The sequence below is a fragment of the Tiliqua scincoides genome, chromosome 2 (genome assembly GCF_035046505.1).
Source record: "Tiliqua scincoides isolate rTilSci1 chromosome 2, rTilSci1.hap2, whole genome shotgun sequence".
Taxonomy (NCBI): domain Eukaryota; kingdom Metazoa; phylum Chordata; class Lepidosauria; order Squamata; family Scincidae; genus Tiliqua; species Tiliqua scincoides.
The window spans coordinates 84,237,942-84,263,671 of NC_089822.1; the positions used below are offsets into that span (position 1 = coordinate 84,237,942).

At 40.9% G+C, this 25,730-nt stretch overlaps 2 protein-coding genes across 5 annotated transcripts in view; one reads left to right on the plus strand and one right to left on the minus strand.

Annotated features, from left to right (window-relative positions):
- The first annotated feature begins 131 nt into the window (after positions 1 to 131).
- Positions 132 to 25,730, plus strand: part of IFT74 (intraflagellar transport 74) — a 56,267-nt gene continuing 30,668 nt past the window's right edge. The window contains exons 1-9 of one of the 4 annotated variants that reach the window (XM_066618561.1): positions 132 to 202; positions 2,282 to 2,417; positions 7,236 to 7,381; positions 7,733 to 7,868; positions 8,240 to 8,288; positions 9,024 to 9,122; positions 9,359 to 9,419; positions 9,687 to 9,746; positions 11,570 to 11,631. In XM_066618561.1, the coding sequence (XP_066474658.1) occupies positions 7,262 to 7,381; positions 7,733 to 7,868; positions 8,240 to 8,288; positions 9,024 to 9,122; positions 9,359 to 9,419; positions 9,687 to 9,746; positions 11,570 to 11,631 (587 nt within the window). In that variant the 5' untranslated portion in view covers positions 132 to 202; positions 2,282 to 2,417; positions 7,236 to 7,261. The other 3 variants (XM_066618563.1, XM_066618565.1, XM_066618562.1) reach the window with 3 other exon arrangements.
- Positions 14,114 to 24,593, minus strand: LRRC19 (leucine rich repeat containing 19). The gene is made up of 4 exons (XM_066616675.1): positions 24,561 to 24,593; positions 17,320 to 17,824; positions 15,123 to 15,314; positions 14,114 to 14,421 (listed from the first exon to the last, which is right to left on the minus strand). The coding sequence occupies exons 1-4, from the start codon at positions 24,591 to 24,593 to the stop codon at positions 14,114 to 14,116; spliced, it is 1,038 nt and encodes a 345-aa protein (XP_066472772.1).

Here is a 25,730-nt window from a genome sequence, read left to right on the forward strand (position 1 = left end):
TGTCATTCACTAGGCGCCGGAAGCGCCAGCGGGCAGAATACTCTGAGAGGGCCGGGGTGGACTACATTTCCCAGAATGCAAATCTCCACGCCGGCGAGATGTGGGTAGAAGAAGCATAGAGGCGGGGCTACTCACCTTAGAGGCTCAGTGTTTCTCAAGCTGTGGGTGGGGACCCACTAGGTGGGTCGCGAGCCAATTTCAGGTGGGTCCCCATTCATTTCAATATTTTATTTTTAATCTATTAGACTTGATGCTAGCATGGCACGGGACTGCATTTGGGGAAATGTTACAGATCTGTGCTTTGAACAGGCTACTATGTATACTCTTTTAACAATGATAGGCAATGGGACTTACTCCTGGGTAAGTGTGGGTAGGATTACAGCCTAGGATTGTTAAAAATTGACCTTCTTGATTATGTCACTTCTGATCACGGCATCACATCTGGTGGGTCCTGACAGATTCTCATTCTAAAAAGTGGGTCCCAGTGCTAAACATGTGAGAACCACTGGATTAGACTTAATTCTACCCTGGTATGTGACTGTATTTAGGGAAATGTTGCAGATCTGTGCTTTGAATAGGCTCCCATGAATAAGCTTTTAGTCATGATAGTCAATGGGGCTTACTCCTGGGTAAGTGTGGATAGGACTGCAGCTTTTGGGATGCTTGGGATTTTTTTTTAGCTGATCAGTGTAGTGATTATGCATAGTAACATTATGCCTTAGCAAACGTGACAACCTGGCAGGCACTCGAGGCAAACCTTGAGCCAGCCCTTAGCTAAGGCATGAGACCTGGTAAACAGGAGGAGATAGCATTTTAGAATGAAGAAGTGTTCATATCTTAGGAATGTTGTTGCTAGACTAGGGATGCTGTTATCTGTAACCGTTAGTAACCTCTGGATTGCACTGGATTGCTTCATGGGAGAAGCCAATAAAAGCTGGGCTACTGTCTGGTAAAAACAGCTTGCTCCCTGCACTCAATCTTGAACCCTGACTTCAACTCTACATTTGCTGCCTCGAACCCCTCACTGCTACATCTGTCATTGCTACAATCAGCAACTGCTTAGGAGGGTTAGGAGGGTTCTTCTTTATTTCAAATACTTTTTAAAACTTATTGTACACTTTTAATTTACTTGCAGCACAATCCTATCTTATGCTGGAGCAGACAGGCCAGGAGGCCTGCACTGTACCCAGCACAAGATTGGGGCCAGAATTAGCTTAGCCAGAGCAAGGGAAAGTTTCTCCTTACCCTGGGTAAGCCACCATGGCCCCAATGGGTCTCCTTGGACTTGCACCCCCTCAAGAGGTTATCCAAGTCTGAGGAGAATGGAGTTGCTTAGAGCTGCTCCACGCTGCTCAGGGAATGGGGTTGGAATCCAGCATAACTGCCGGGTCCCCATCCCTGCCTCCCACTCCCTGCCTGCCCACCACTGGAACGCCCTCTTCCTGTTGTTCCCTTGTTCTGGAACACCTCTCTCCCGCCTCCTCCCCGCCTCTTCCCCAGACCGAGTGTCTTCCCTGCATTGGCCGAGCTCAGCCTACACAACCTTCCCTCCCCAAGTCGGCACGGAGCCTGGATTTGGCCTTCGTGGGCCGGCACACATCCCTGCACCGGCCTAGCTGGTGAGGAGATGCAAACATACTTCACAGCATGTTTGCAACCCTCCTGGGGACTTGCAACCCTAAAGGGGAGTTCGGATTGTGCTCTTACTTAATTAAGTTAATTAAGTAAGTGACAATTAAATAAATAACTTACTTAAATAACTAAATAAGTAAGTAAATAACTTAAGTAAGTAAGTGACAAAATTAATTAATTTTGTCATATGGGGTGCGTTAAAAAATTTTCTGCTTGATATGTCACTTCTGGCCATGACATCACTCAGGTCAATGACATCACTTGTGTTGGGTTCCGGACAGATTGTCTTTCTAAAAAGTGAGTCCTGGAACTAAAATGTTTGAGAACTACTGTTATAACTTATTAGTGAATTGTATCCAAGTAAAAGATGAAAGCGATATATGTCCCATGCACAGTTTTTGGGAGTAAAAGCACAATGCTTGCAAGTGACTGCACCACAGTGTGTATGCAAGTGAATGCTGGAACAGTTGTAAAGGAGATGTCAATTTAACTGGCTTCACCTTTGCTCCAGTCTTTGTGCAGGCTCTCTTTTGCTGCTCTGTCTATTTTGGATTTAGGTACAAGAACATTTGGCACAATACATTCACTTGAAATAACTTTATGTTGCATCTATAGTTGTCTGAAACATGTATGTATTTGTATATTATAGGATCAGAAATGGAGACCCAATATCTTTAAATCTCTTCCCCCCCTCCCCCCAAGTGAAGCAGTCCATAGACATCAACTGAAAAAGCCTGTATTTTGTGAGTGGACCAGCATGTCCTCCCTGCTATTTCTGGAAACAGGTATCTGAAGAAGAATGCCCCTGATCTTTCTAATTCAGGTTCAGAATCCCAACCTAGCATCCCTCATACAAAACAGCCCCAGGTTTCAGCAAGAGATCCATCAAGTTAAATTGTCTCCTTTCAGGCCCCTTTCTATCCAAAAGACCATACTCAACTGCGTAAATAACACTTGTGCTCCATGAGATGATGTCTAAGCCAGAATGAAATGGAGGGGGGTGGGGAACCAGTGGGGTGTGAACAACATTTTAGATTTGAAACCATTCCAATAGCTTGCTTTTACTAACCCTTTCTTAAGGATAATCAATCTGGAATGGGCTGGGACAAGCCAGTATAGACATTTCTTAGCTTGCTATCATGCAAAAAACAGCAGTATAGGCCAGCACCCAATCCTATCCCTTTTCCTGCCTTAGCATGCTACAACACCAAAATGGGCTGCACTATATGCTGTGGGGGGAATGTAGATCAGGAAGGAGGGAAAGGAATATAAGGGTCTTCTGGAAAAAGGGGAAGTCAAATCTCAGTTTGAAAGTATTATACAATAAGGGCCATATGACCACATTCTCCATAAAAACACAGGGTTTCAAAAACCATTCTCTCAATATCCCCCCCTCTCCAGCCTGCTTTGGGGAACAATAATACTTGCATTTGAAAGGCAACAATCCCTCCCTTCACCAGGAGCTGTGGGGAGGGGGGGTGATAATCACTACCATTTAGCATTCTTTCACCTGCTCAGGGGAAAGGGGGGGTCACTTGCCTTGGAGTGAAGCTGTTCTAAGTGCCTGTAGAGAGAATGATTGATGGATGGTCAGCTGGCTGCCCTCTCTCAAATTAATGAGGCTCTTGTTATTGTTATTTTCTTTAATTTAAAGAGCCCTTCTCATCCTGAGATAAGATAAGATCCTGTTGGTGAAAAATCTGTGGATAATTAGGTTATACCTGTACATTAACATAAGTTGTAAACAACTCCTTCACAATCTGGAGCATTGAATTCCATGCTTAATTGGAGGGGGGGGGGAATTATTGCATGGCTCTTGATCGGAAATGTGGCGTTCCTGGTCTTTTCATCAAAGTGTGGCCCTTCTGCCCAGAGGATCTGTAGCCTCATGCTAATAGTGTTTCTAATAAGCATTCTATTGGCCTGGCTCTTTGCTCTCCAGGAAGGTGCTCAGCACCATGTGTGCACGCTTCAGTGAGTGTCTCCTGCATGCCTCACCTCAAACAGAAATAAACAGAAATAAAATATTGGCCATGTAACATGAGGCAGAGGAGCAAAACCCATAGTAATCAGCAGATTGCTGCCCAGTCACATCCAGAGACATGTTGTGGGTGTGGAGGCAGGTGAGGCAGAGCCTCCACAATGGAGTCATTTGAAAAGCACCGCTGCTGTGTGAGGCATCCACGGACTCCGCAGGGGAGGCTCTGCCTCACCTGCCTCCACACCCACCACACGTCCCTGGTCACATCTGTGGTAAAAGCAGGAAGTTCTCCATTTATTTCTGTGAGCAGCTCTTGTGCCATAAGCGACTTCGGAAGTGGTGCGTGAGTGTCACTCTAGTGCTTCCAAAGTCTATACATTCCGGTGACTCTCACTGAATGCGCAAGTCTCGCGATGATGGTGTCAGAGAGCGAGAACTCTGCGGGGTAGTTCGAACACAGGGAAGGTGTTGGTTGCTAGGATACGGCAGCCGGCTCGCGGAGTGGCGCTCCGGAGAAAGCCGTTAAAGTAACGGTCGCCCGGCCAGCTGGGCTTGTTGGGAGAGGGGGGAGAGGGCGCGTGTGTCTGGTTAGGTGAACGGCCCGGACTGGAACGGGCTCGGGTCTCGTGGGCACTGCTCGTGCTTCAGCACGGGGGTGGTTGTGGGGCCAGGCTTCTCCCACGGAAGCCTTGAGGCGCTTCTTCCCCCACCCCGTGTGAACACGTCACCATCCAGCCCCCCATCCACTCGGGGGAGGCGGGCTGTGCCATTTCTGAATGCTGGGGGGGGGGGGTGAGTGAGGAAACCACCTCCCAGGTGTTTGGCTCCTGTGCACAGGACGTTTTCTTCAAGGTGGGCAGCACTCAGAAAAGGCTTTGACCTTGTTCCCCCTTTAAAGCAGGCAGGCACCACTGTCAGCGCTCTGGCACTGGCACTCTCAACCAGTGGCTCCAGTACCACCAGTGGCACTTCAGGTGGTGCCCAGCAGTACTCACAGGCAGGATCACCAGACCTCCTCTTTTTCCAGGTCATGTCTTCTTTTTTGACCTTGTGTCCTGGAAAAGGACTTAAATGTTCTCCTTTTCCCTGTGAGCAGCCCCTAAAGGAATTACATAGCCTTTTTGTAATTAATAAATTATGTCATATAGTTTTAAATTTAACAATAAGTAATATAGTGTTTAAATTAACCACATTTAATTTAGGGCACAATCCTAACCCCTTATGTCGGTGCTTTCCAGCACGACATAAGGGCAATGCAGCTCTGAGGTAAGGGAACAAACGTTCCCTTACTTTGAGGAGGCCTCTGTGAGTGACACCCAACTGCAGGATGCTGCACACCTCCCATTGGCATCACTATGCCAGTGCTGGAAAGTACTGACTTAAGGGGTTAGGATTGTGACCCTGATTGTATGGCAAAATGCAGCATCATTATATAAAATTCACTATATATCTATATCTGTCTCTGGCTGCAATCTTATTCAGACTTACCTGGGAGTAGGTTTCACTGATTATAATGGGGCTAACCTCTGAGTCGACATGTGTAAGATTGGGCCCTAAATCTATCTATATCTATCTCTATATTTATTTATAGAGATAGATATATATCTATATAGAGATATATTTATTTATAGATTTATCTATTTATAGATATATAAATATCTATAGAGTTATAGATATTTAAATTTATTTTATATTTATGTATATTTTTAGATATATAAATACGTTTATTTAAATATATTTATATATCTATAAATCTATATTTAGATATAGATATATTTATATAGATATATATGCAGGCAATAAATTATTAAAACATAGTGGATAAAATCATTAAAACATTATGTGTTATATCTGAGCAGTTACTAAATGACTAGAACAGCCATTTTCATCCACTGTGCTGTGGCACACTAGTGTGCCACAAATGGTCCCCAGGTGTTCTGCAGGAGTTTGGGAGAGGGTCATTTCTTGATAGGGCCCTTTGGGGATGTGAGCCCCCCATTGACAGCACAGTATGCCTGGTCAATTGTCAAAAAACTGATGGTGTACCTTTACCATATTAGTGTTTTGCCAGTGTGCCATGAGATCAGAAAGGTTGAAAATCACTTGACTAGACCTATGGCCAAATATCTAATGACATGAGATTAATTAACCACATGAAATAAATATACGAGTTTTTTTTTAGCTTTTTTGTCATATCCTACATTTTTTCGGATGTCCTACATTTTGGGGTGCCTTATCCTCTTTTGCACCATGGTCACCCTGTCCCCAGAACTCTTCTGCCTGTCAGCAAGACCAGCAATGCAAAGTGATAAGCAGCACTAGAAGGCTCGACTTGACAGGCAAAGCTCCAGTGTGTGCTTTTCACGTGCTCAAATATTCACCCTTAGCCTCTTACTGACATTTGTTGTGTCGCATCCGGCTTCTCAAACTGGAAGTAACTGGTGATGTCATAGTAACCGGCTACCTCCGGTGGCACTTCCATTAGGCAGACCATGCAAATGGTACAGCAGGGGACAGAGTTTGAGAAACGCTGCTCTAGCGCCATGTTTGTTTTTTTAAAATATATTTTATTTATTCATTACAGATACATACAGATATGTATTAACTGAATGATGTATGTTGGAATCTGGGGCCAAACCTTATGTGTAACCTGTGTTGTACCCTACCCAAAGTTAAACCTATTTCCTGTCTTCTAGCACCACGTATTGATCCACCTCATGCCCCAAATGGCATGGCATGGTTTTGATACTGATCACAGTCCCCATCCCTGTATCTGTGATCTGTGTTGTAAAACCTATGTTTTGAAAAAAATAATCTATGTTTTACATAAGTTTTGACAAAAAAAATTTCATTGAAATTCATATTGTTGTGTCCACATGAGAGTTTAGGCTTGTAAAGAACCACTTGCCAGGTCATCTTGCTGAGTAAGAATGGCTTTTGAGGAAGCAGGCAGGAAAACTTTAGAAAAATTGGTTCTATTTCTTCTTTTTGGCCACAAACAGATAACGGATCTTGTGTGGGCAAGTAGGAAGGAGAATAGAAATGCTTATTACTATCATAGATTTTTTTTTTTGGTGAAGTCACAGGAATGCTTTCTATATAGAAATTTTGTAATATGTGACGTCTGAGAACAAAGACAGGAATGGGGATGTGCCAAAGGCGGGAAGGGGGCAGTTAACGACAGTAGCAGCTCCACCTATATCGTATCCCTCTTCCTGGCCTTGATCCATCTGCCAGAATCCACTCAGATTTTTATAGTAAAATCGCTGGCATAGGTCCAAGTAGGCCCATCAGGTCAGTGGGGGCTTATATTAGGGAAGGAAACAAATGTTCCCTTACCTGAAGGAGACCTCCAGGACAAAAGCCCCCCCTCCCCATTTGCAGGATGTATCACATGCTCTGGTAGCTTGGCTGCGTTGGCTTGGGGGAGATTTGTATAGGATTTGGGGTGTTTTTGAGCCATTTGTGAGCCATCAGTGGCTTAAATACTACAAAAACTCTTGTGGAATCTTAAAGTCCAGCACATTTGTTGTAAACTAACATGGTTACCACTCTGGAAGAGTTTTTGATTACAGGAGACCTATGTAGAGGGCTCTAAATTGCTGTAAATACTTGTTTCTAGAAAGAAGTTTCAAGTAAAGGGGGAAAATGGCAAGTAATCACAAGCCTCCTACAGCACGTCCTTCCTCAAGAGCAGGAATTGGACTAGGAGCAAGACCATCTTCATCTTCATTACGGCCTCCATCTGCAGCTATATTGGGGGGAGGGGTAAGTTAAAATGCATGAAATAGTATAGATTTACACACACTGTTGCATCTTATGCTGTTTCTCGTTTTCTCTCTATTCTGATCTTTAAAATTATTTTTTTAAGCTTTCCAAAGCTAGAGTCTATCTCCTTCTGCAATGTAGTGTTCTTATGATTTATAATTTATATTTTTTAATATAGTGTCTTCATTATAGTATATGGAACTTTTTCAAAATAATGTAAGGAAAAGGCACACCATCAGCGGAGGGTTGGGCGGGGAATGGGGACAATAGGATTGAGCTCTAAATAAAGTTTTCTGTTCTCCAAGTTTGCAGCATTAATTTCTTTTTTACTGATTCTGTTTACTGTGTCAGATCCCTCCAGGAACGTCAAGGCCTGGTACACGCGGTGGACCCATAGGTACTGGAGTGGTGTTATCCTCCCAGATTAAAGTTGCAGACCGTCCAGTGACACAACAAGGACTGAGTGGAATGAAAACAGGAATGAAAGGTAGTTTAAGATCTGAATTACATGAATATTGGTTTGAGAACTTAGTTTGATCTGGTGTTTCTTTTGCTTGTGAAAACAGGTAAGAATATGATAATATACTTTATGGTGGAGTTGGTCTCCAAGAAAATTGAAACCTGATAAAACCTTAAGTGCAATGTGAAGGTTGTTTTTGGTGTTGTTGTTTATAATGAAAGGTTCACCTGGATGCAATAACAAGGCTGAGTTAGCTTCTATGGGGTGTTACTCAGAACTGGATAATTTATATTTGTTATGATCTTGTTACTTTTCTTAAATACTATCTCTGGCTTCTTTACAAGTGTTTCTTGTAATGTGTGCTCATCTAACAAACTGATGTTTGTTCTTCTTGGTAGGTCCACAGAGACAAATTATGGATAAATCCTATTATCTTGGAGTACTAAGGTATGTGAAAGACACTGTCAGCAATATTTGTGATGCCACGAAACAAATGAGCTGCTAGTGACAGAGAGGAGTTTTCAACGTGCCTCTGGGTGGTGCAGAGAGTCCCACAGATGCCTCTGCAGAACTCCCCAAGCCTTAGAAAACTTAAAAATAGCTATCAGAAATCACTTCCTGTTTTCGATTGTGAAACCGGAAGTGGTTTCTAATAGTTTCTTTTTATTTTTCTAAGGCTTCGGGAGCCCTGCAGTGGGGTCTGTGGGGCTCTTTACACCACCCAGACGCCAGCACAGGGGGAGGTAAGTGAAAAAAATCCTTCTGTCCCTGGTAGCGACATGATTCTGGGGATCATGTGGCTGCCTTCCCCCCTCACTGCCCCTTAAGGGGCCAAGAACTAGTGTTTCCCAGACTGGTGGGTCGCGACCCACCAGTTGGGAGCCACTGGTCTAGACAGCTCATCTTTCCTATTCTGAAGGCAAGCATGGAGGAGTGCTGCAGTAGGTCTCATGCCTCAGCCATACCACCACATCTTCCCAACTGTTTTCCTCTGAGGCAGAGGTCTGCCACCCATCATTTTTTCTCAAAGTGGCCCTCCAGGAAAACTAGTTGCTGACCAGGTTTCTAACCAGTGTGAACCATTCTGTAATATAATATTAGTGTATGATCTCTATTGACTGCAATAGATGATAAAGATTAATCTATATATCTTAATATGATCATGAATTCATTTTTCTACAGAAGCAAAATTAATGAACTTACCACAGAAATTACCAAGCTTCAGAAAGAAATTGACATGTATAACCAGGAGAATTCTGTCTATCTGTCATATGAAAAAAGGTAAGCCAGATTGCTTGTATTATCATAATCATATCGTTATCATAATCTGTCATTGTTTACAGAATTGCAAATATATATTCCATTTCTGTAACAAGTAAATACATTTATCTCTGCTGAAATGGGTGGGCTCAAGACCAAGTATCTTTAGGTAAACATGTTGAAACATAGCACTTACTCTGATTGCGTTTTATTACACTGTAACGTAATTTGTTGCACTTTTTTCTGTTCTCTTTTAGGGCAGAGTCTTTAGCTAGTGAGATCAAAGAGTTTCAAGGACAACTGGCAGACTACAATATGGTATGGAATGGTTATTTTGCAGGTGATTTTTATTAGTAGTTTTTTTTTTTTATAGTGTGCATTCTGGATTTAACCTTGAATTGCAAATGCATAGACATTTCTGAAGGTTTTTTTTTCTGGCAGTTAGTTTGTCTTCCACTCTTGCTACATAATTTCATTATTACATATGCACATATTGGGATGAATGTCCACAGCAGCAGTCTATCTTTTTGTCTAATTATCTTGTGTGAGTCTGAAACAATTAATGGCATTTCTCTGTTGTTTTAGCTAGTGGATAAACTGAACACGAATACTGAGATGGAGGAAGTAATGAGCGACTATAATCTGGTCAGTATTGAAGTACAATATTGGTTGTAATTGAATAGTTCCTACTTGACCAGTGCTGTTAAATTACTGTTGGAAGATGGTTAAAAGAGACAGTAGGATAACTGTCTCAAGAGAGTGATACAGCTTCTATCCTGGGTGAAATAGTTGTGTATATTCCATTTTCAAAGCAGCATCCTCTATACAGGTTCAACCTTTTCATACACAGATTTGACTCAACACAAATGGCCACTGCAAATGAGAAGGAATGTGCTGCTCTATGGAGAAGGGGAAAAGTGCATCCCTTTAAAATCACAGTTCAAAAAACTGTTTTCTTACTGTTGTAGAGAAACCATCATCCAAGTGATCATTCCATTCTTCCACTGAGCCAGGAAAAGGCAGGGGGTCCTTTGCTTTTCTAATTGCTGTCTGCCTCTCTACAACAGTAAGAAAAACTTTTTTAAACCACAATTGTAAAGGGATGCACTTTTTAATATTTTTAAACTGCTTTTATTTAACACATTTTATAGTATCAGCAGGGAGTCCCAGAATCAAACCCCTGCAGATGTTGAGGCATAACCTTATTCCATTAGGAGCAATGAAGGGGCAAGAAACCTGGAAGTGGGTCTTTAAATCCATTTTTCCAGTTTTTTTTTTATCCACTGATTTTTTTTTATCCACTAGGGGTTCTGGAACAGAACCCCTGTACTCTTTTTCTCAAAGGGAATATGGAAAAGCTGCAGCTATTTTTTTCAGGTTTGCAACTACAACAAAAAGAAGTTGTAGTAAAACATTTATTACTGACATTTTCAATCAAAGTACTTCCATTAAAATGGCATATGCCAGTGCATCAGGAAAAATATGCATTATATAAATGTATTCCATAGCTTAGTTCTGCAGCTGGGACTGCATGTTTTCTGAATCTAGAAACAGGAGTACGAGTCTGAATGTTACCCAAACCTTCTCACCCCATGTTCTTTACTTCCTGCTTGGCATGGCTGTAGTTTATTTCACTGAGCTATGAGCTTGCAGACTCAGCTATTGCAAGCAGACATAGTTGACTGAGGACCTATGGCTTCAAATTTACAAATGCATGTTATGTTAACCACATCTTGCTAAGTATTTTTATTATCTCTATGTACAGCTTGGCTGATATGTTATGTGAACTGGTCAAGGCATGCTCAAAACTGTTCTAAATTTTTATTCAATATCTCAGACACATTTTTATGATTAGATTGTAGTTCCTAAAATTCATTTACAACCTAATCTATAGCTCAGTGTGAGGCTCTTGGGGCAGGGCCTCTGCTCAGTCTGAGTGGCCCTTTAAGGGAGCCCTGGAAAGGCCTTAGACTTAGTGCTGTACCCTTAGAGGGGGTACAGCACCCTGGTCCTCTTCCCTGGCTGGGCTTTTTCTGCCTGGGTCCTGGGCAGATGCTGTTGGCAGCACAGCCTCCCAGCTTCTAGCCAGCCCCAGCATCACTGGCTCCCAGCTTTTGTAGGGCCAGCTACCCTCCCCATAGTACCTCCCCTTCCCCTCACAGGAGGTAAAAAGGTCAGTTCCCTGGGAGTCACCCTTCCCTGGGTTTAAAGGCCTTCCTTCTTACCCTGTGCTGCTTTCACCTCGCCCTTCCTCCTGCCCTTCTGGCCTCTCCGCTCTCCTGTTGCCTGGCTCCCCAGCTCTGGAGCCTTCTCCTGAGCTAAGGTGGGGGCCCAGGTGCAGGGTGGGGACCCCAACACATAGTTGTAGTTGCAGATATAATCAAATGGAAAAGTATATGCAAATATTTGCTGTAGTGGTTGCAGAATTATCATGCTGAAGTTACTGTTGAAATTTGTCTTTTTGATAGTTGAAAGCTCAAAACGATCGTGAAGCTCAGAGCATTGACATAATTTTTACAGAAAGACAAGCGTAAGTATATGAACTACACATCAGAAGGCTGATAGATCAGTATACAGAAAGTCTCACTTAAAGTTGTGTCATTAAATATTGTTTCATTTTAAAGTTGGTCAGTGGTTCTCAATCTTCTGACCTTCATGTCCTCTATCAGTGCACATTGTAAGACTACTGGAGCCATGACCCACTTCCGTGACCTTGGCATTCTGAGGTTCGGCAGTGCTTTGCAGGAAAGTGCTCAGCGAGCCCTCTGCTTGAAAGAGTGTTATTGGGTCTGCCTATGATAAAATTGGTTTTGTTATAAGTTATATTGCTTATACTTACAGTTTCCAAGTACTTGTAGACAAATTTAAATGAGGATTTGTTGTATTAGTTGACATGTTCACTGTTATGTCAGTGTCATTTGTGGCTTCCTGACACTTGGCCAGTGTATATCCTAGAGCAGTTGTTCTCAAACCTTTTAGCACTGGGACCAACTTATTATAATGACAATCTGTCAGGACCCAGTTGTCATTAACCTAGAAGTGATGTCATTGCCGGAAGTGACATCATCAAGCAGGAAAATTTTTAGCAATCCTAGACTGCAATCCGATCCACGCTTACCCAGGAGTAAGCCACAATGACTATCATTTTTAAAAGCCTGTTAAAAATACAGGTCTGTAACATTTCCCCAAATGCAGTCACATACCATGGTAGCATCAAGTCTAATATATAAAAAATAAAACATTGAAATGAATGGAGTCCCACCTGAATTTGGCTCACAATCCACCTAGTGGGTCTTGACCTACAGTTTGAGAAACACTGTCCTAGAGCCCTTTCACACTGAAGTTGTGCCCTTTCACACCTCACACATTTGTCACTTACTGTTGGGATAGTTGCAGGACATACATGCCATGTGAATTGTGAATTAGCTTTACCAGTCTTTTTAAGAATATGCCATCTTGATCCTAAGCAGGCTTATTTGGAATTGTCTTATTACTTATTATGGAATTTACATGTTAAGTAAATGGACTGGTGATTTAGCCTTAACAAATTAGACACTACCTGACCATTAGCTATACACAGAGGTGTGATTTTTTGGGGTGATAACAAAATAAAACACGTAACACCATTTTCTGCACTTCTCAATTTTGTAAAAATTAAAAACAAAAAACAAAACCACATTGAAATCTGTGAAAAAATAAACTGGGAAATCTGCAGGAAAAAAATGGACTGGACTGGGGGGCGCATGGGTAAGGACTGCATCTGCTGACACTATACCAAATATATCATCTACCAGTACACTTCTAAAGTGTTTATAATTTATAAAAATGCACCCTTTGAATAAAAACACATAATACCGCTTTCTGCAGTTTTTGTCTTTGGAAAAAATGAAATTTGCAAAACAAAAAAAGCATTTAAGAACACCTCTAAAAATACATCTCTCACACCAACTGTTTTTTGATGAACTCCTGTTGTCCAATATGTGGTAAATGTGATAATACATATCTTTAAGACACAACCACTCACTTGCATCTGGCATTTAGGCTATCTCTAAATCCTGGAAGCTGCATATAGTAATCATGGCTCATAGCCTGTGATGAACCTTTCCTCCATAAATCTGTCCAGTCCCCTTTTAAAGACATCTAAGCCAGATGCCATCACCACAATCTGTGGCAAGGAGTTCCACAGATTAATCATCAAATATTCCACCAAAGAACGAATACACACGAAACATTTTACTTTACCTTGTATTTGCAGTTTGTCTAGCACACAAAACCAAAACCATTTTATATCTATAAAAATTATAAGTATTTACATAATTCTATGTTTAAATGCAAGGAAATAATTTTGTTGTTGATAACATTATAAACTCTTAAGATAGACTTTCTAAATGATTTGTATAAATTGTATTGTTTAGCACACTGAACAATATTTTTTGCCTATTTTAAAATATAGTTTACCATGTTTTTCTCTAAATTCAAAGAAATTTCATTGATTTACAAAGGAAAAGCTTAATGCTCCATATACTGTAATGGTTTTGCATAACTTACAAAATATACCCATTTTATAAAAAACGTAGTGGTTTTGTATAACAATGTCAAGATTATACATTCTGTGATTAATCTAAAGTAACAAGTACTTAGCCCTATAGGGTTGTATTCTAGAAAAGTCAGGATTCCTAAATTTCATTGAATTTAACTAAGATAGTCATAACTTAACCTCTCTCATTGATTCAGTTATACTTGGTCATGATTAACTTAAGAGATGAACAATTGGGGGGCATCCCAACTAGCAATGCTTCCATTGTTAGGAGCTCTCTCTCTGCAAACAGAAAATTTCTATGTTAATGGGAGGAGCATTTCACTTATGGAGGAAGCTCCATTTGCAGCTCCTGATATCAGAACTACTAGTTGGGATACCACCCGTAGTTCACAGAGTTATGCATACAACAGCTCAGAATTCATATTGCAAGGTAGGGCAAAGAAGTTCAGTCTGCAATATTTACAGTAAGTCTTCATGTGTCAATATATTTGTCTTCAATATATCCATCCTCTTCTGCAACAAATGTATGAAACTGTTCAAACACTACTGTATGGTCATCTTCATTGGTAACTGGTGTATCCGGGAAAGTGCACATATCAGGTGTGAAAGTTTCTTCAAACATCTCAGGTTCTTCTTCTTCCAGTCGGCTATGATTATAAGTAATCAGATAGCGATACCATGCTGGAAATTTGATGGCAGTAACAATCAGTAATGTAGTGCTCAAAGACACTACTAGGACACCAAGCAGAAAGATCCAGCTTTTTCCATGGGCCTGAATATCTGCATATTAAAATAAAGAAAAAAAATTTTCTAGTACTTATCAGTATAACCATAATTTACACATCTTATTTCATTTTTTTCCTCACAAAGCTTTTCTTTTTTTCATTTCCTTCCCCTGAGGTGGAGATTAATTTTTACATCTATGTTGCTATGACTTGCTTAAATAAACAAGCCTCCCTTTCCTTTCTTTCTTCCTATAAACATACAGGTTTGGATCCAAAGGGTCTCTGAAGAAAGAAGTCCTCTTTCAATTTGAAAACTTCTTCCATCGAAGGAAGGGACCCTTTGAATCTAAACCATAGTGTTTAGGACACTTCCCTGTTAACTTTCTGAAAATGAAACTCAGATTTTTGGTAATGCTGTAAAACCTTTAAAACAATTTTTGCTCCTGATTGAACATAATCTATTGGTTTCAGTGTGTAACAAAGAGCACAGAAGGAGCATGTCTGTTTGCACAACAGAAAGGTTCTTAATGCAAAGAAGAGGCAACCTGTCTCCAGTAGCCTGTACAGTGGCAGGGAGTGTCTGTTTACCCAACAAAAGCACTAAATTGGGCTGGATGTTCACTTAATGACCTAATCACATAACAATCGGGATCTGAAAACATATCCCCATCGTTAAGTGGTGCACACCTGTGTACAGCTTTGATAACCACATATATGGGCATATATGGACTGCTGGTACTTTAATCTGAAATATACCTGAATCTAGTGACTTTGCTCGTGTTCCATTAGATGCAGATAATTGAGTATTATTGTTAGGATTCATAGAAATTGAAGGTACAATGGGTACTCTAGCCTTATCTCTTTTCTCACAGTTAGTAATAAGTACTGTCTTGATTGTACGATTTTTCAGATTATCTGGAGAAGTGCACATGGTATCATTTTCGTTTTCTGTGAATAGAAACAATAAAAAATATTAAGGTGTCTGGTCAGTACTGCTCAGAGCAAAATAATAATGTTTAAGGGTAATACTTTAAAAATATTATATTGTATAATGCAAAATGATATAGTTAAAGGCAAAAAGGTCATTGTTGCATGACAGGGCAGCTGTAAGCAGGTTTGAACATATGAATCCACCTAAATCAAACTATTGGTCCATGTAAGTCAGTAAAGTCAATGCAAACAGGCAGTGGCTCTCCAGAGTTTCAGATGAGAGCCTTTCCTAAGGCCTCCCTGGAAATTCAAGTAAGTGGGATCTTCTGCATTGCAGAACTCATGGAGTTAATTTACTTTACCACTGAGCTTCAACCCTATCACCGATAAAGCACCAGCGAGGTTTATTCAGAAGTAAGCATCAGTGAACATATTGTCTAGAAACTGTGATTAGGAGTGCAGCCTTAATTCATTTTCTAAGCCTCACAGAGGCAGCACACATTTATGCGCTCCCTCTGCGAAGTTGAGACTGACTGTTTTGGGAAACTGGAAATCACATCTTTTTGCCGAAACTAGATTCTGAGTTCAGCAGAGGCAGCATGCGGGTGCGCCCCGCACTGCCTCTGCAAGGCTCAGAAAAGCATCCAGAGGCAAGGGGAGCATGGCTCCCCTTACCTTTCAGAGGCTGTACATTACTTTAAGCCTCACTTGATGTCAGGTGTGCCAGTCTGCATCCCTGTTGTTAAGTGACGCATGACTGCATTTAAAATTGTTCCTTGCCTAGCAATTGGAATACCCTTTTAACCATTTACAACGATATAAGAGTTATGAAGACAGCGATCACCATTTTTCTGCTTGTTATTATGAACACTTTCTTCATAGTACAGCAATAAAACAGGTTCACTTTTTTGCCTCCATCTTTCCACATCTTTTTGAGGGCTTGAAATATTGTTTGACATCAGTTATCAACATTTACTCAAAAAAAATTATCATACATCTCCTTCCATTTTCCAGGCCTCGGAAGAATAGCTTACATGGTTAAAAATTATTATTTGAGGGCCTTCTTTAGTACAGACTTAAGTAAAACAGACATTTCACTCAGACTCGTCAACGTCATTTCTACGTTTTTCAGGCCCAATCCTGTCCCCTGCCACCAATGTCAATGCAGCCTCACGAAAAAGGTGTGCACTGCTTCCAATGGCATGGGGCACCCCAAGGCAAATGGGAAGTAAAAAGAATTTTTACTTATCTCCACGTAAGCCCTGGGGCTATGGGTCTCCTTGGACATACGCCACCTCTTTTGGTGAGGTGAGATAAAAGGGGTAGGGAGGTTAGAAATTGACGAGTTAAGATCCTGCTTGGACCATTGCTGATATAGCCATCCCCTTCTCGCTTCCAAATTACACCCACAGGTCTCACCCTCCCCACTCACAGCCTACCCCTCTTGCTAATTTACTGGGGTTGGGGGCTCTGGGGGAGGCTGCTGCCTTGCAGCCAGCGGTGCTTGCTGTTTCCAGCAGCAGCCCGGTTGCATACTACATGGTGTTTTTCTATTCTGAATATAGGGCTGTCCTACTAGAATGCTTATACCAGCAGCATAGCCTGATTATAGGATTGGGCTGTCAACCTCTTAAGGCTTTGACTCCTGGCTGCTACTGAGATGTTCCATCACGTATTCCAAACTCAATGATGCTATTGCAGAAATCCAGGCTTCTAAATTATTCTTTCTTTTACAAAATCCATTGAATGACTAGACAGCTTTTGTACTTGGCCACTTAAAACATTATTTTAATATATGTGGGCTACTTTTGGTGATTATTCTATCTTTTGATGAATGTTTTTGTAGACAAATTGTTCTAGGATTTTTGGCTTCTGGTATTGGAAAATATTTTGAAATTATAATTTCAAAAATAGAACAGACACAAATAGCCATAACCACAAAACAGTAAAGTGCACTCATTACTCCAAAAATTGAAATTATGTCATTGAAAAGATCAAGGCACAAATAATTTTTAACACTTACCCAGCTTTACATGACTGTTATTAAACCACTTCTGTAAATTAAGCAACCCACACGAACAATTCCATGGATTTCCAATCAATGTGATTACATTAAGTGATACTGTAATATCCAGACAGCTCAAGAGATTATTCTGCAGGTTCAAAACCTTCAAGTTTTTTAACAATACAAATATATTTGAATCTAATTGTACAATTTTGTTGTTTTGTAGATACAAGTTTCTCAACTTATTTAAGCCAGCAAATGCTGCTTGTTCAACTGTTTTGATGAAATTATTACTGACATCTAGAATTTCTAGTTCCGAATTATTGTTAAAGCTATAGTTAAGTAGAACAGTAATGGCATTGTTGTTTAGATATAGTTTAGTCAAAGCAATGTACTCCTGAAGAATGATTATATCAGACTTATTTAAAGTAATGCTGTTATTATTGAGACATAGTGTGGAAACATTTTTGCTTAAGTTGGAAGGGACAGAAGAGTGGTTTTTTGCTGTTTCCTTGCACTTGACCTGTTAAATGAAGAGGAAAAAAGTATTATGAAAAAAGATTAAAGGATATTATCCAATAGGAAAAAATAATGAAGGGAAAAATACATGACTTGTTAAACACCAAACTTCTATACAGTTCTGTGACGTGTACTAAAAATATGAGTATTGTATGATCTGTTAAAGGCATTCTTATAGGTAGCATGTAAAAGAAGTTGACTTTAAAGAGAGAGTTTAGGCTGTAGGAAAATAATCCTGCTCTTGTTTAAATCTCAGTACTAAATATTTTTCCACTGTAAGAATAGAATAGTAGTTTAGGAATTTGAAGTTCCCCAATCAGTGAGGATGGAATGATATTATGGAAGTACAGTCATGAGTTCTGTACAGACATTTATCTCCCCACAGAGACTAATGTCTGATTGAGGGGGTGGCAAGAACAAAGTCACAATGTGCTCCCAAAGTCCACCCAAAATATTGCATTTATTTAACAAGCACAGCCCAGGAGAGGGGGACTGTTGTGAACCTGGCCCTGGCGCTGCCTGCGGCCAGGACCACAAAATGCCGCCCCTCTGCTCAAAAAAATAACTTCTATTTTTTGCAGAAAACTGGAAGTGCTTTTTTTTTTGGCATTTTGAAGGTCTCAGAAGGCCTTCTGGGCACCGGGGAGGCCATGGCCAGCTTCCCTGGCTCTTAAAAGAACCTCTAAGGCCTCAAAAATAGGCCCCCCCAAAAAAGAAAAAGGAAAAAATGGCAGTGGGGGAAGGGTTGCACTGTTGCCACCCCCACGGGTGCCACCTGGGGAATTTGCCCCCCCAACCCTCCCAGGTACACCAGTGGGGAGAGATCTTCCCTGTTATCCGGGACCCTGGGCATCTAGTGTTTCTTCTCAAAGGAGGATCTCTTCCCAGGCACAATATTTTATTTTTCAGGCAAATGCTATATGGGTGGAAGCATGGTTTTGGGAAGGCATTGGAGTGAAGACAGGGCTTGCTCATGTAATTTTGCTGCCTACTCAATCACACTTCATCTATAAAAGGAGATGAATACCTGACTACCTCAACTGACTGTAGAGTTGAGGAATCTGAAAGACCATCTTGTCTTACTTGCCCCACCCCCTACTTGCAGAGTGTAACATAGAATAACATGTCTGTCCTACACATATCAGTCCAGATTCAGACCAATATGATGAACCATTTCCTTTCTGATGTTAAGAGAGAATGTCTGCAAAAGAATGACTGTTTTGCAAGAACTTGCTCAAACACTGTACTTTGTGATTTAGTACTCTGGGTTTGATCCTTGGTGTAAAGCACCATTTCCATATTGTAAATAAGAACAAGGGGAAATTAAGGCAATTATTTCTAAAAAAATTTAAACCAAAAAGTATATTTTTATGAATACATTTGGTACTATAGTAACATTCTACATTGTTAATTTAGACTAAAGGAGAAAATTGCTTAACATCATTTTAATGCATAAATACTAAATAATTAATATTGCATAATTTAGGGTTTTGTGAGTCTTTTCCACAGAACGTATTGTAAGAACCCCATTGAAAAATGATGGATTAGATTAGCTTGCCTATGTCAACAACCTTGAATACTGTGTCAAAACAGAGATAGATGGTATATAAATACCTATGAATATATGCATAAACTTTATAGCTTTACCTGTGTTCACACTTTCCATTGGTAGGGGTTTAAAAAGTAGCTTTAAAAACATTTTAAAGAAAAATTAATCAAAAGTAGTAGCTAATTTGGTTATAAAACTTACAGTTTGAGATGCAGCATCGTTTTCAGCAGTGACCAAATGTTGAAATAGAGCTGCAGCCAATATCAGAAACCCAATAGGTTTCATTTTTAAAACCTGTAAATTTAAAATAATAGCTATATGTTATCTCTGGAAAAATATTAGTAGGTGCTAAAGTTCAATTTAACAAATTAAAAGTTAAATTGCCCATGATTGTGCCCATAATTTGCTATTGACAAAAAAGTTTTCCAAGTTGCAATCGAAAAGCGAAATGTACTAACAGGATGCTCATAGTGAAAATGGAAAACGAGAGTGTTGCCATGAAATAGCTACCGTATTTTTCACTCCATAAGACGCACTTTTTCCCCCCCCAAAAAAGTGGGGGGGGGAAGTGTGTGCGTCTTATGGAGCGAATACTGCAAAAAAAAAAAAAAAAACTCCACCCCCGGCCCCGCCCCCTGCCCACTCTGCTTGCCTTCCCAGGAAAGTGTGGGTGGGGTGGCAGTCTTGCTGGGCAAGCCCGCGTGTCTACTCAGAAGTAAGTCTCAGTGTCACTGGGGCTCACTCCCAGGAAAGCGTGGGTGGGGTGGCAGTCTTGCTGGGCAAGCCCACGTGTCTGCTCAGAAGTAAGTCTCAGTGTCACTGGGGCTCACTCCCAGGAAAGCGTGGGTGGGGTGGCAGTCTTGCTGAGCAAGCCCACGTGTCTACTCAGAAGTAAGTCTCAGTGTCACTGGGGCTCACTCCCAGGAAAGCGTGGGTGGGGTGGCAGTCTTGCTGAGCAAGCCCCTAGAGCAGGGGTGCTCATTATGTCGATTGAGAGCTACCAATCGCTCTCCAGGCGAAATGAGTCAATCGCAGGCTTCTCTCCCGTCCAAGCATCCCTAGGAGTGAGCCCCTGGCAGGCTTGTGAGCCCAGGGAGGGAGCCTAGGGAGTGAGTCCAGGGAGCCCAGGGAGTGAGCACCTGATGGTTCTGTGTGGTTCTGTGTGCAAGGGGTTTTGCACTGGTCTTGCTGTGATGTCTATACAGAGATCTTCCCTCCCCCACACCTTTCCCCTGCTTTTGCACTGGTATGTATGGAGATCTGCTCCCCCCCCCCTTGTATTGGAATCCAGGAAGATCTGGTGAGGAGGTAGATGTGGTGTCAGCAGTGGCCCCTTTAAGGGTAAGGCCTGGGCATCCAGCAGAGTGTGCTGCACAGCTGCAGCCACTGGAAGGCAATAGGGCCCTCAGGGATATAAGGAGTACCAGAGGCAGAAAGGGTTTGTGGGTTTTGAAGGAGTGCAGGTTGGAGGTAGGAGAGGAGACTGACTGGGTTTATTGAATTTGGAATCTGACTGTGGATTGTGACTGGACTTGGATACCCTGATGGATTTGACTGACCTACTTGGAACCTGACCTTGGACTGTAATTTGGCTTATTGGCTCTGGACTCTGATTTGGTAACTCTGATTGATGGGACTGATTTACTTGGCATCTGTGGACTGGAACTGGACTCACATTTGCTTGCTGCACTGGTGAGTTGCACAAGGGGGACTGATCAGCCTTAAGCGGGCACGAGGCCCAGTGGTTTGGAATTTGGCAGAACATCATTGTAGCAGAAAGATAATGTGATCCCCTATTTGTGTGCACCTGCTTTTGTGAGCTTCATAAATTCTGACTCTAGCGATGATGAGTTCTTAGGGTTTCCAGAAAACTAGAGTACTCAAACCTTTAAGTCTCTCCATTTGTTAATGACAGTGATAATGGTTCTTAATGCCACTGTTGACTGCTGTTCACTTTACATGGTTCAAATGTTATTCTGTTATAGTTTATTAAATATTTTATTACACTATTTGGTTCAGAATATTTTTTTCCTTGTTTTCCTCCTCTAAAAACTAGGTGCATCTTATGGTCAGGTGCGTCTTATGGAGCGAAAAATACGGTATTTAGTCCTATGTCATAGATACAGGAGGAAAGTTCACCTTGTGTTCCGAGATTTAAAGCAACTTGTCTGTGATCTAGTGAGTGCCTTGCATATGCAGAAGTAGTGTGCACCCATTGCATGGTCAGTTCTCATTATCACATTCAGAGTGATTCTGATTTGTTCATTTTTAACTTGGAAGGGTTTTAAAAGTTTGGTGGACACCCAGACTTCTTTGACTTAAGGAACTGTTGGAAAGGTAACTCACAGTGATGTATTCCAAAACATGGGTGGCTCTGGCACATGCACATCTTTAGATTATAGCTCATACTTATGATTCAGATTGGTGTATTTGAGCACATAAGTTTGCTATATTTCAGATTTGTGAGCTATTTCCTAGTATACTCTTTGTGAAGTCAAACTATGAAATTAGAGTTTTATTGGGGGGATCTCAAGAATATGTCATCCTAAGAGATCCAATTATTTATTTGTGAAAAGGAAATGTGTGCTTAAAAAAAATAAAAAGGTATATTTCTGAAAGTATCCATACTGCTAATAATCAAAATAGTCCAAGGATTAAAAAGTGCCAGCTCTTCTAACGAATGTTTGAGAAATGATTCCATTTAATGGCTTGAGGTTCAGCGTTTCCTCATTTTCACACTGAACATCTGCTTCCATTATGGTTTGTGTACGAATGGGTGCAAAATTACTTCTTTGTGTATTTTAATCCATGGAAACAGAATTCCATGAAACACCCAAAATGCTCTAGGCTGTGTTTATGCTATTATATATAGCAGAAGCTCATAAAGACCTTAGAAGGAGAGACATGCAAATTCTCTTGGAACAAATTGTTCCTTTAGCAAGCTCCTCTTGCCGTTAATAATGGTTTTCCTAACGTCAAATGTATATCTGTCTCATTTTAAAGTTATTTTAGCCCAATCCTTTCTGTTTCCCGCCCCCCCCCCCCACCAGTGCAGTGATGCCAAAATGGTGACCTCTGCTTCTTATGGTGGAGGGCAGTTGCAGCCTTCTCCTCTGGTAAGGGAACAATAATTTCCTTACTTGGAGGTAAACCTCTGCTGTATGGTGGTGGGTTGTCTACTCAGACTTGTGCTAGATAAATAGCCGGTACAGGTCTATTTGGACCCACACCACGGGATTGTCTCTGGGAAGGGGAATAGGATATTGATTGCACTGGTGCTGCTGATCCCGCCCCTCCACAGACTTAATCTGCCCACCCCCTCACCCCTTCCTGCCTCCCCACTGACTTACTTCCTCTGGCAAGCAGCAGGGATGTGCTAACACAGGTAGAAAAGTGCAGTCCTTCCCAATGGCGCTCCTGGCAGTGTGCCAGTTGGTTCTGACTGCTCTGCAGCAGTCAGTGCCAGCACAGGAGATGCACCATCTGTGAGTGGCGTGCATTAGATTGGACCACTTGTCTTGCCTATGGTGACTTTTGTCACAGTAATTAAAAGTGTGAGGCAAGACTACCTGGGGGAAACAAATGCCTCCTGGACTGTTCTCGGATTGGGTTCAGTGATTTGCTTTTGATTAAAGCAGGAGGCAGAATGTAGACCTTTCTAAGTTGCTGTGTCTCCTTCCCTCCAGATTACAACAGCAGCTTCCTTGCAGAGTGTGGGAACTGCTGCTCAAGAAAAGAAGTAAAAATATCTAACTGGGTGCACACATTTTAGTATGTTTCACTAGATGGGTGCGAGGAGTGCTATTTAGGGAGGCCGGGAGGCCAATGCCCTCCTGTTTTGTGTGAGGCCAATGCCCTCTCACAAAAGAGTTGTGATTATTCCTCAGAATAGAATAGAATGGGTCTATACAGTGAATGATTGATTGATTGATTGATTGGACTTGTAATCCGCCTTTCTCTCCGAAGGGCACCCAAGGCGGCTAACAGCACTTAAAAACCATAAAATACATAGAATTATAAAAAAAGTAATAAAATAAATAATAAAACAGCAAGACCAGCAGTGTTAAAACAAGCAGTATAAAAGCAATTATTTAAAAAGCAGCTATCCTCTATCAGGCATCAAATGCTTTCAGAAATAAGAAAGTCTTCAGGCCTCACTGGAAGGTTAACAAAGAAGGAGCTGTTCGAACCTCAAAGGGAAGGGAATTCCACAGTACAGGAGCTACCACCGAGAAAGCCCTGTGATGAACAACTGTCTGGGCCTCTGTACTAGGAATGCAGACCAAAGACACAAACTCTTCACTTAACAGAAATCAATCTTTTTTTTTTTTTTACAATACCATTATATTTGTTTCTTCAGTTTATATCCTGCTGTATCCCGTGGGCTCACCATGGCTTACAACGTTTTTTTCTGTATGTTAGCCATCTTGCCAAGAGGTTCACAATTCAAAAATGGTAAAAACCTCATTCTGATGTGTAGAAAACTGCAACAAACCCTCTTCAAATTTTTTAATTTGTTTTAATCTGTTTTTAACATGTTGTAAGCCGCCCTGGGTCCCTTTAGGGAGAAGGGCGGGGTATAAATAAAGTTGTTTATTATTATTATTATTATTATTCAGATACACTGCTGTTTTGCAACTGGCTATCTGACAGCAGGCCTTTAAACAAATCCTGCGATTGTCTCCCACTGAGATCTGAAATGGCGGCACTGACTGGTACTGCCATGTACCATTACAAAAGCCATGAGCATATATCATGGTAATTGTAGTTTGTAGTTGTAAACAAGTTGTAGTTTGTTGCTAGTGCCAGAAATACTAGTAGTAACCAACCTGAAAATCCCAGGTTAAAGTAGACTTTTTGTTCTGAAAGCTTCTGTCACTTTAATTCCATTTTTCTTTTTAAAAATCAAGAGAAAAATAATTCTTCAAGTTGTTCATGTTTTTTGTACTAATGTATTATATTTCAAACCTATCATTATTTGAGAATGATAGGTATAGGTTTCTGGATTAAACTGAGGAAACCATTTGGAAGATTATAATTTTTCAAAGATCCAACAGCCATGTCTGCTCACTAAGCATTACTCATTCAATAACTTTTCTAAACTTCATATGGAGTTAAAAAATCTAGATACAATCTTACTGTAACAGTTATATTCTGAAACAAAAAAGCAGCAGCTTATAAAATATCTTACCTTCCTATTCTCTCTCTGGGCCATTGTATACATGTTTGCGTGTTTTCCAATGGATGGAAAAGGAGGAATGACGGTGCAACGTTATGTCACTCAGTTTCAACCTTTGCACCCAATTAAGAGCAGGTAGTTTATAATAAAAAAAAATGCAGACTGCTTTTAGCAAAAGATTGACTAGACTGAGTAATTTGTTATGTTCATCTAAGACTTTATAGGCTCTTTCAGCCAATGAGTAAGTCTCAGAATAATCTTTGTAGTCATGAACATGAAAAGAGGAGAGGAGAACAAGTTAACCTACTATCAGATTTTGCAATAAAGCAGAAATGTGTGTGTATAAAGTGCATGCTATAACTGTTTGGTTAAAAAAAAGACAATTTGTTAACATGCTGTAAGTACCCTTTTAAAATGTAGCCTTAACAGTTAATGTTACATTGACCATATGTGGTTAAATTATATGATGAAAATCTCAGCTTTTCCCTATTTTTCTGTTTTTGGACCCTTCTAACCCATCCATCTGCACCATTTCCCAAACTGGAACTTCTATGATGTCACAGCATAATAAAAAGTCTACTGAGAAATCCTCTTAGTCATTGTAGTCATTGCTCTAGTATTCTTCTCTGAGAATCTTTGAATTCAATATTGTAGTTAGCCTCCCTGCTAGGACTGGCTTACAGCAGGTGTCTGGGCACTGAATCCCACTTGATCAAATCAGGGGGCAAATGGGAGGTTCCGGGGGAGGGTCTAAACTACCCAGTCAGATGGGCCAAGGGCATAAATCACCTTAGGTTAAGGTCATGCACAAGGATGCTTGTGTATGTTGCCCAAATCTGACATTGAAAGCTGCAGCTGCTTGGCAAAAGGCCTTACTGTGGGTAAACAGGCATAACTGCTTACTGTCTGGGACAGTGTGATTAACTAAAATAGGGACAGTATTCCATTAATTACATCAGGAAATATGGGGGGTTATTTTGCTTGCATTTTAACCTCCTTGCCAACAAACCCCCCTTTGACAGGTGTATTGCTTTTTGATATGTGACTTGCTTTTTTGATCCCTTATTATTTGTTCAATACGGTACACTTTAAATACGGTACACTGTATTAAAATTAATGCAATGTATTTTTACTATTTTACCTTCTGATCCAAGTCCATCTGAGAAAAAGTCGGTTTGCATC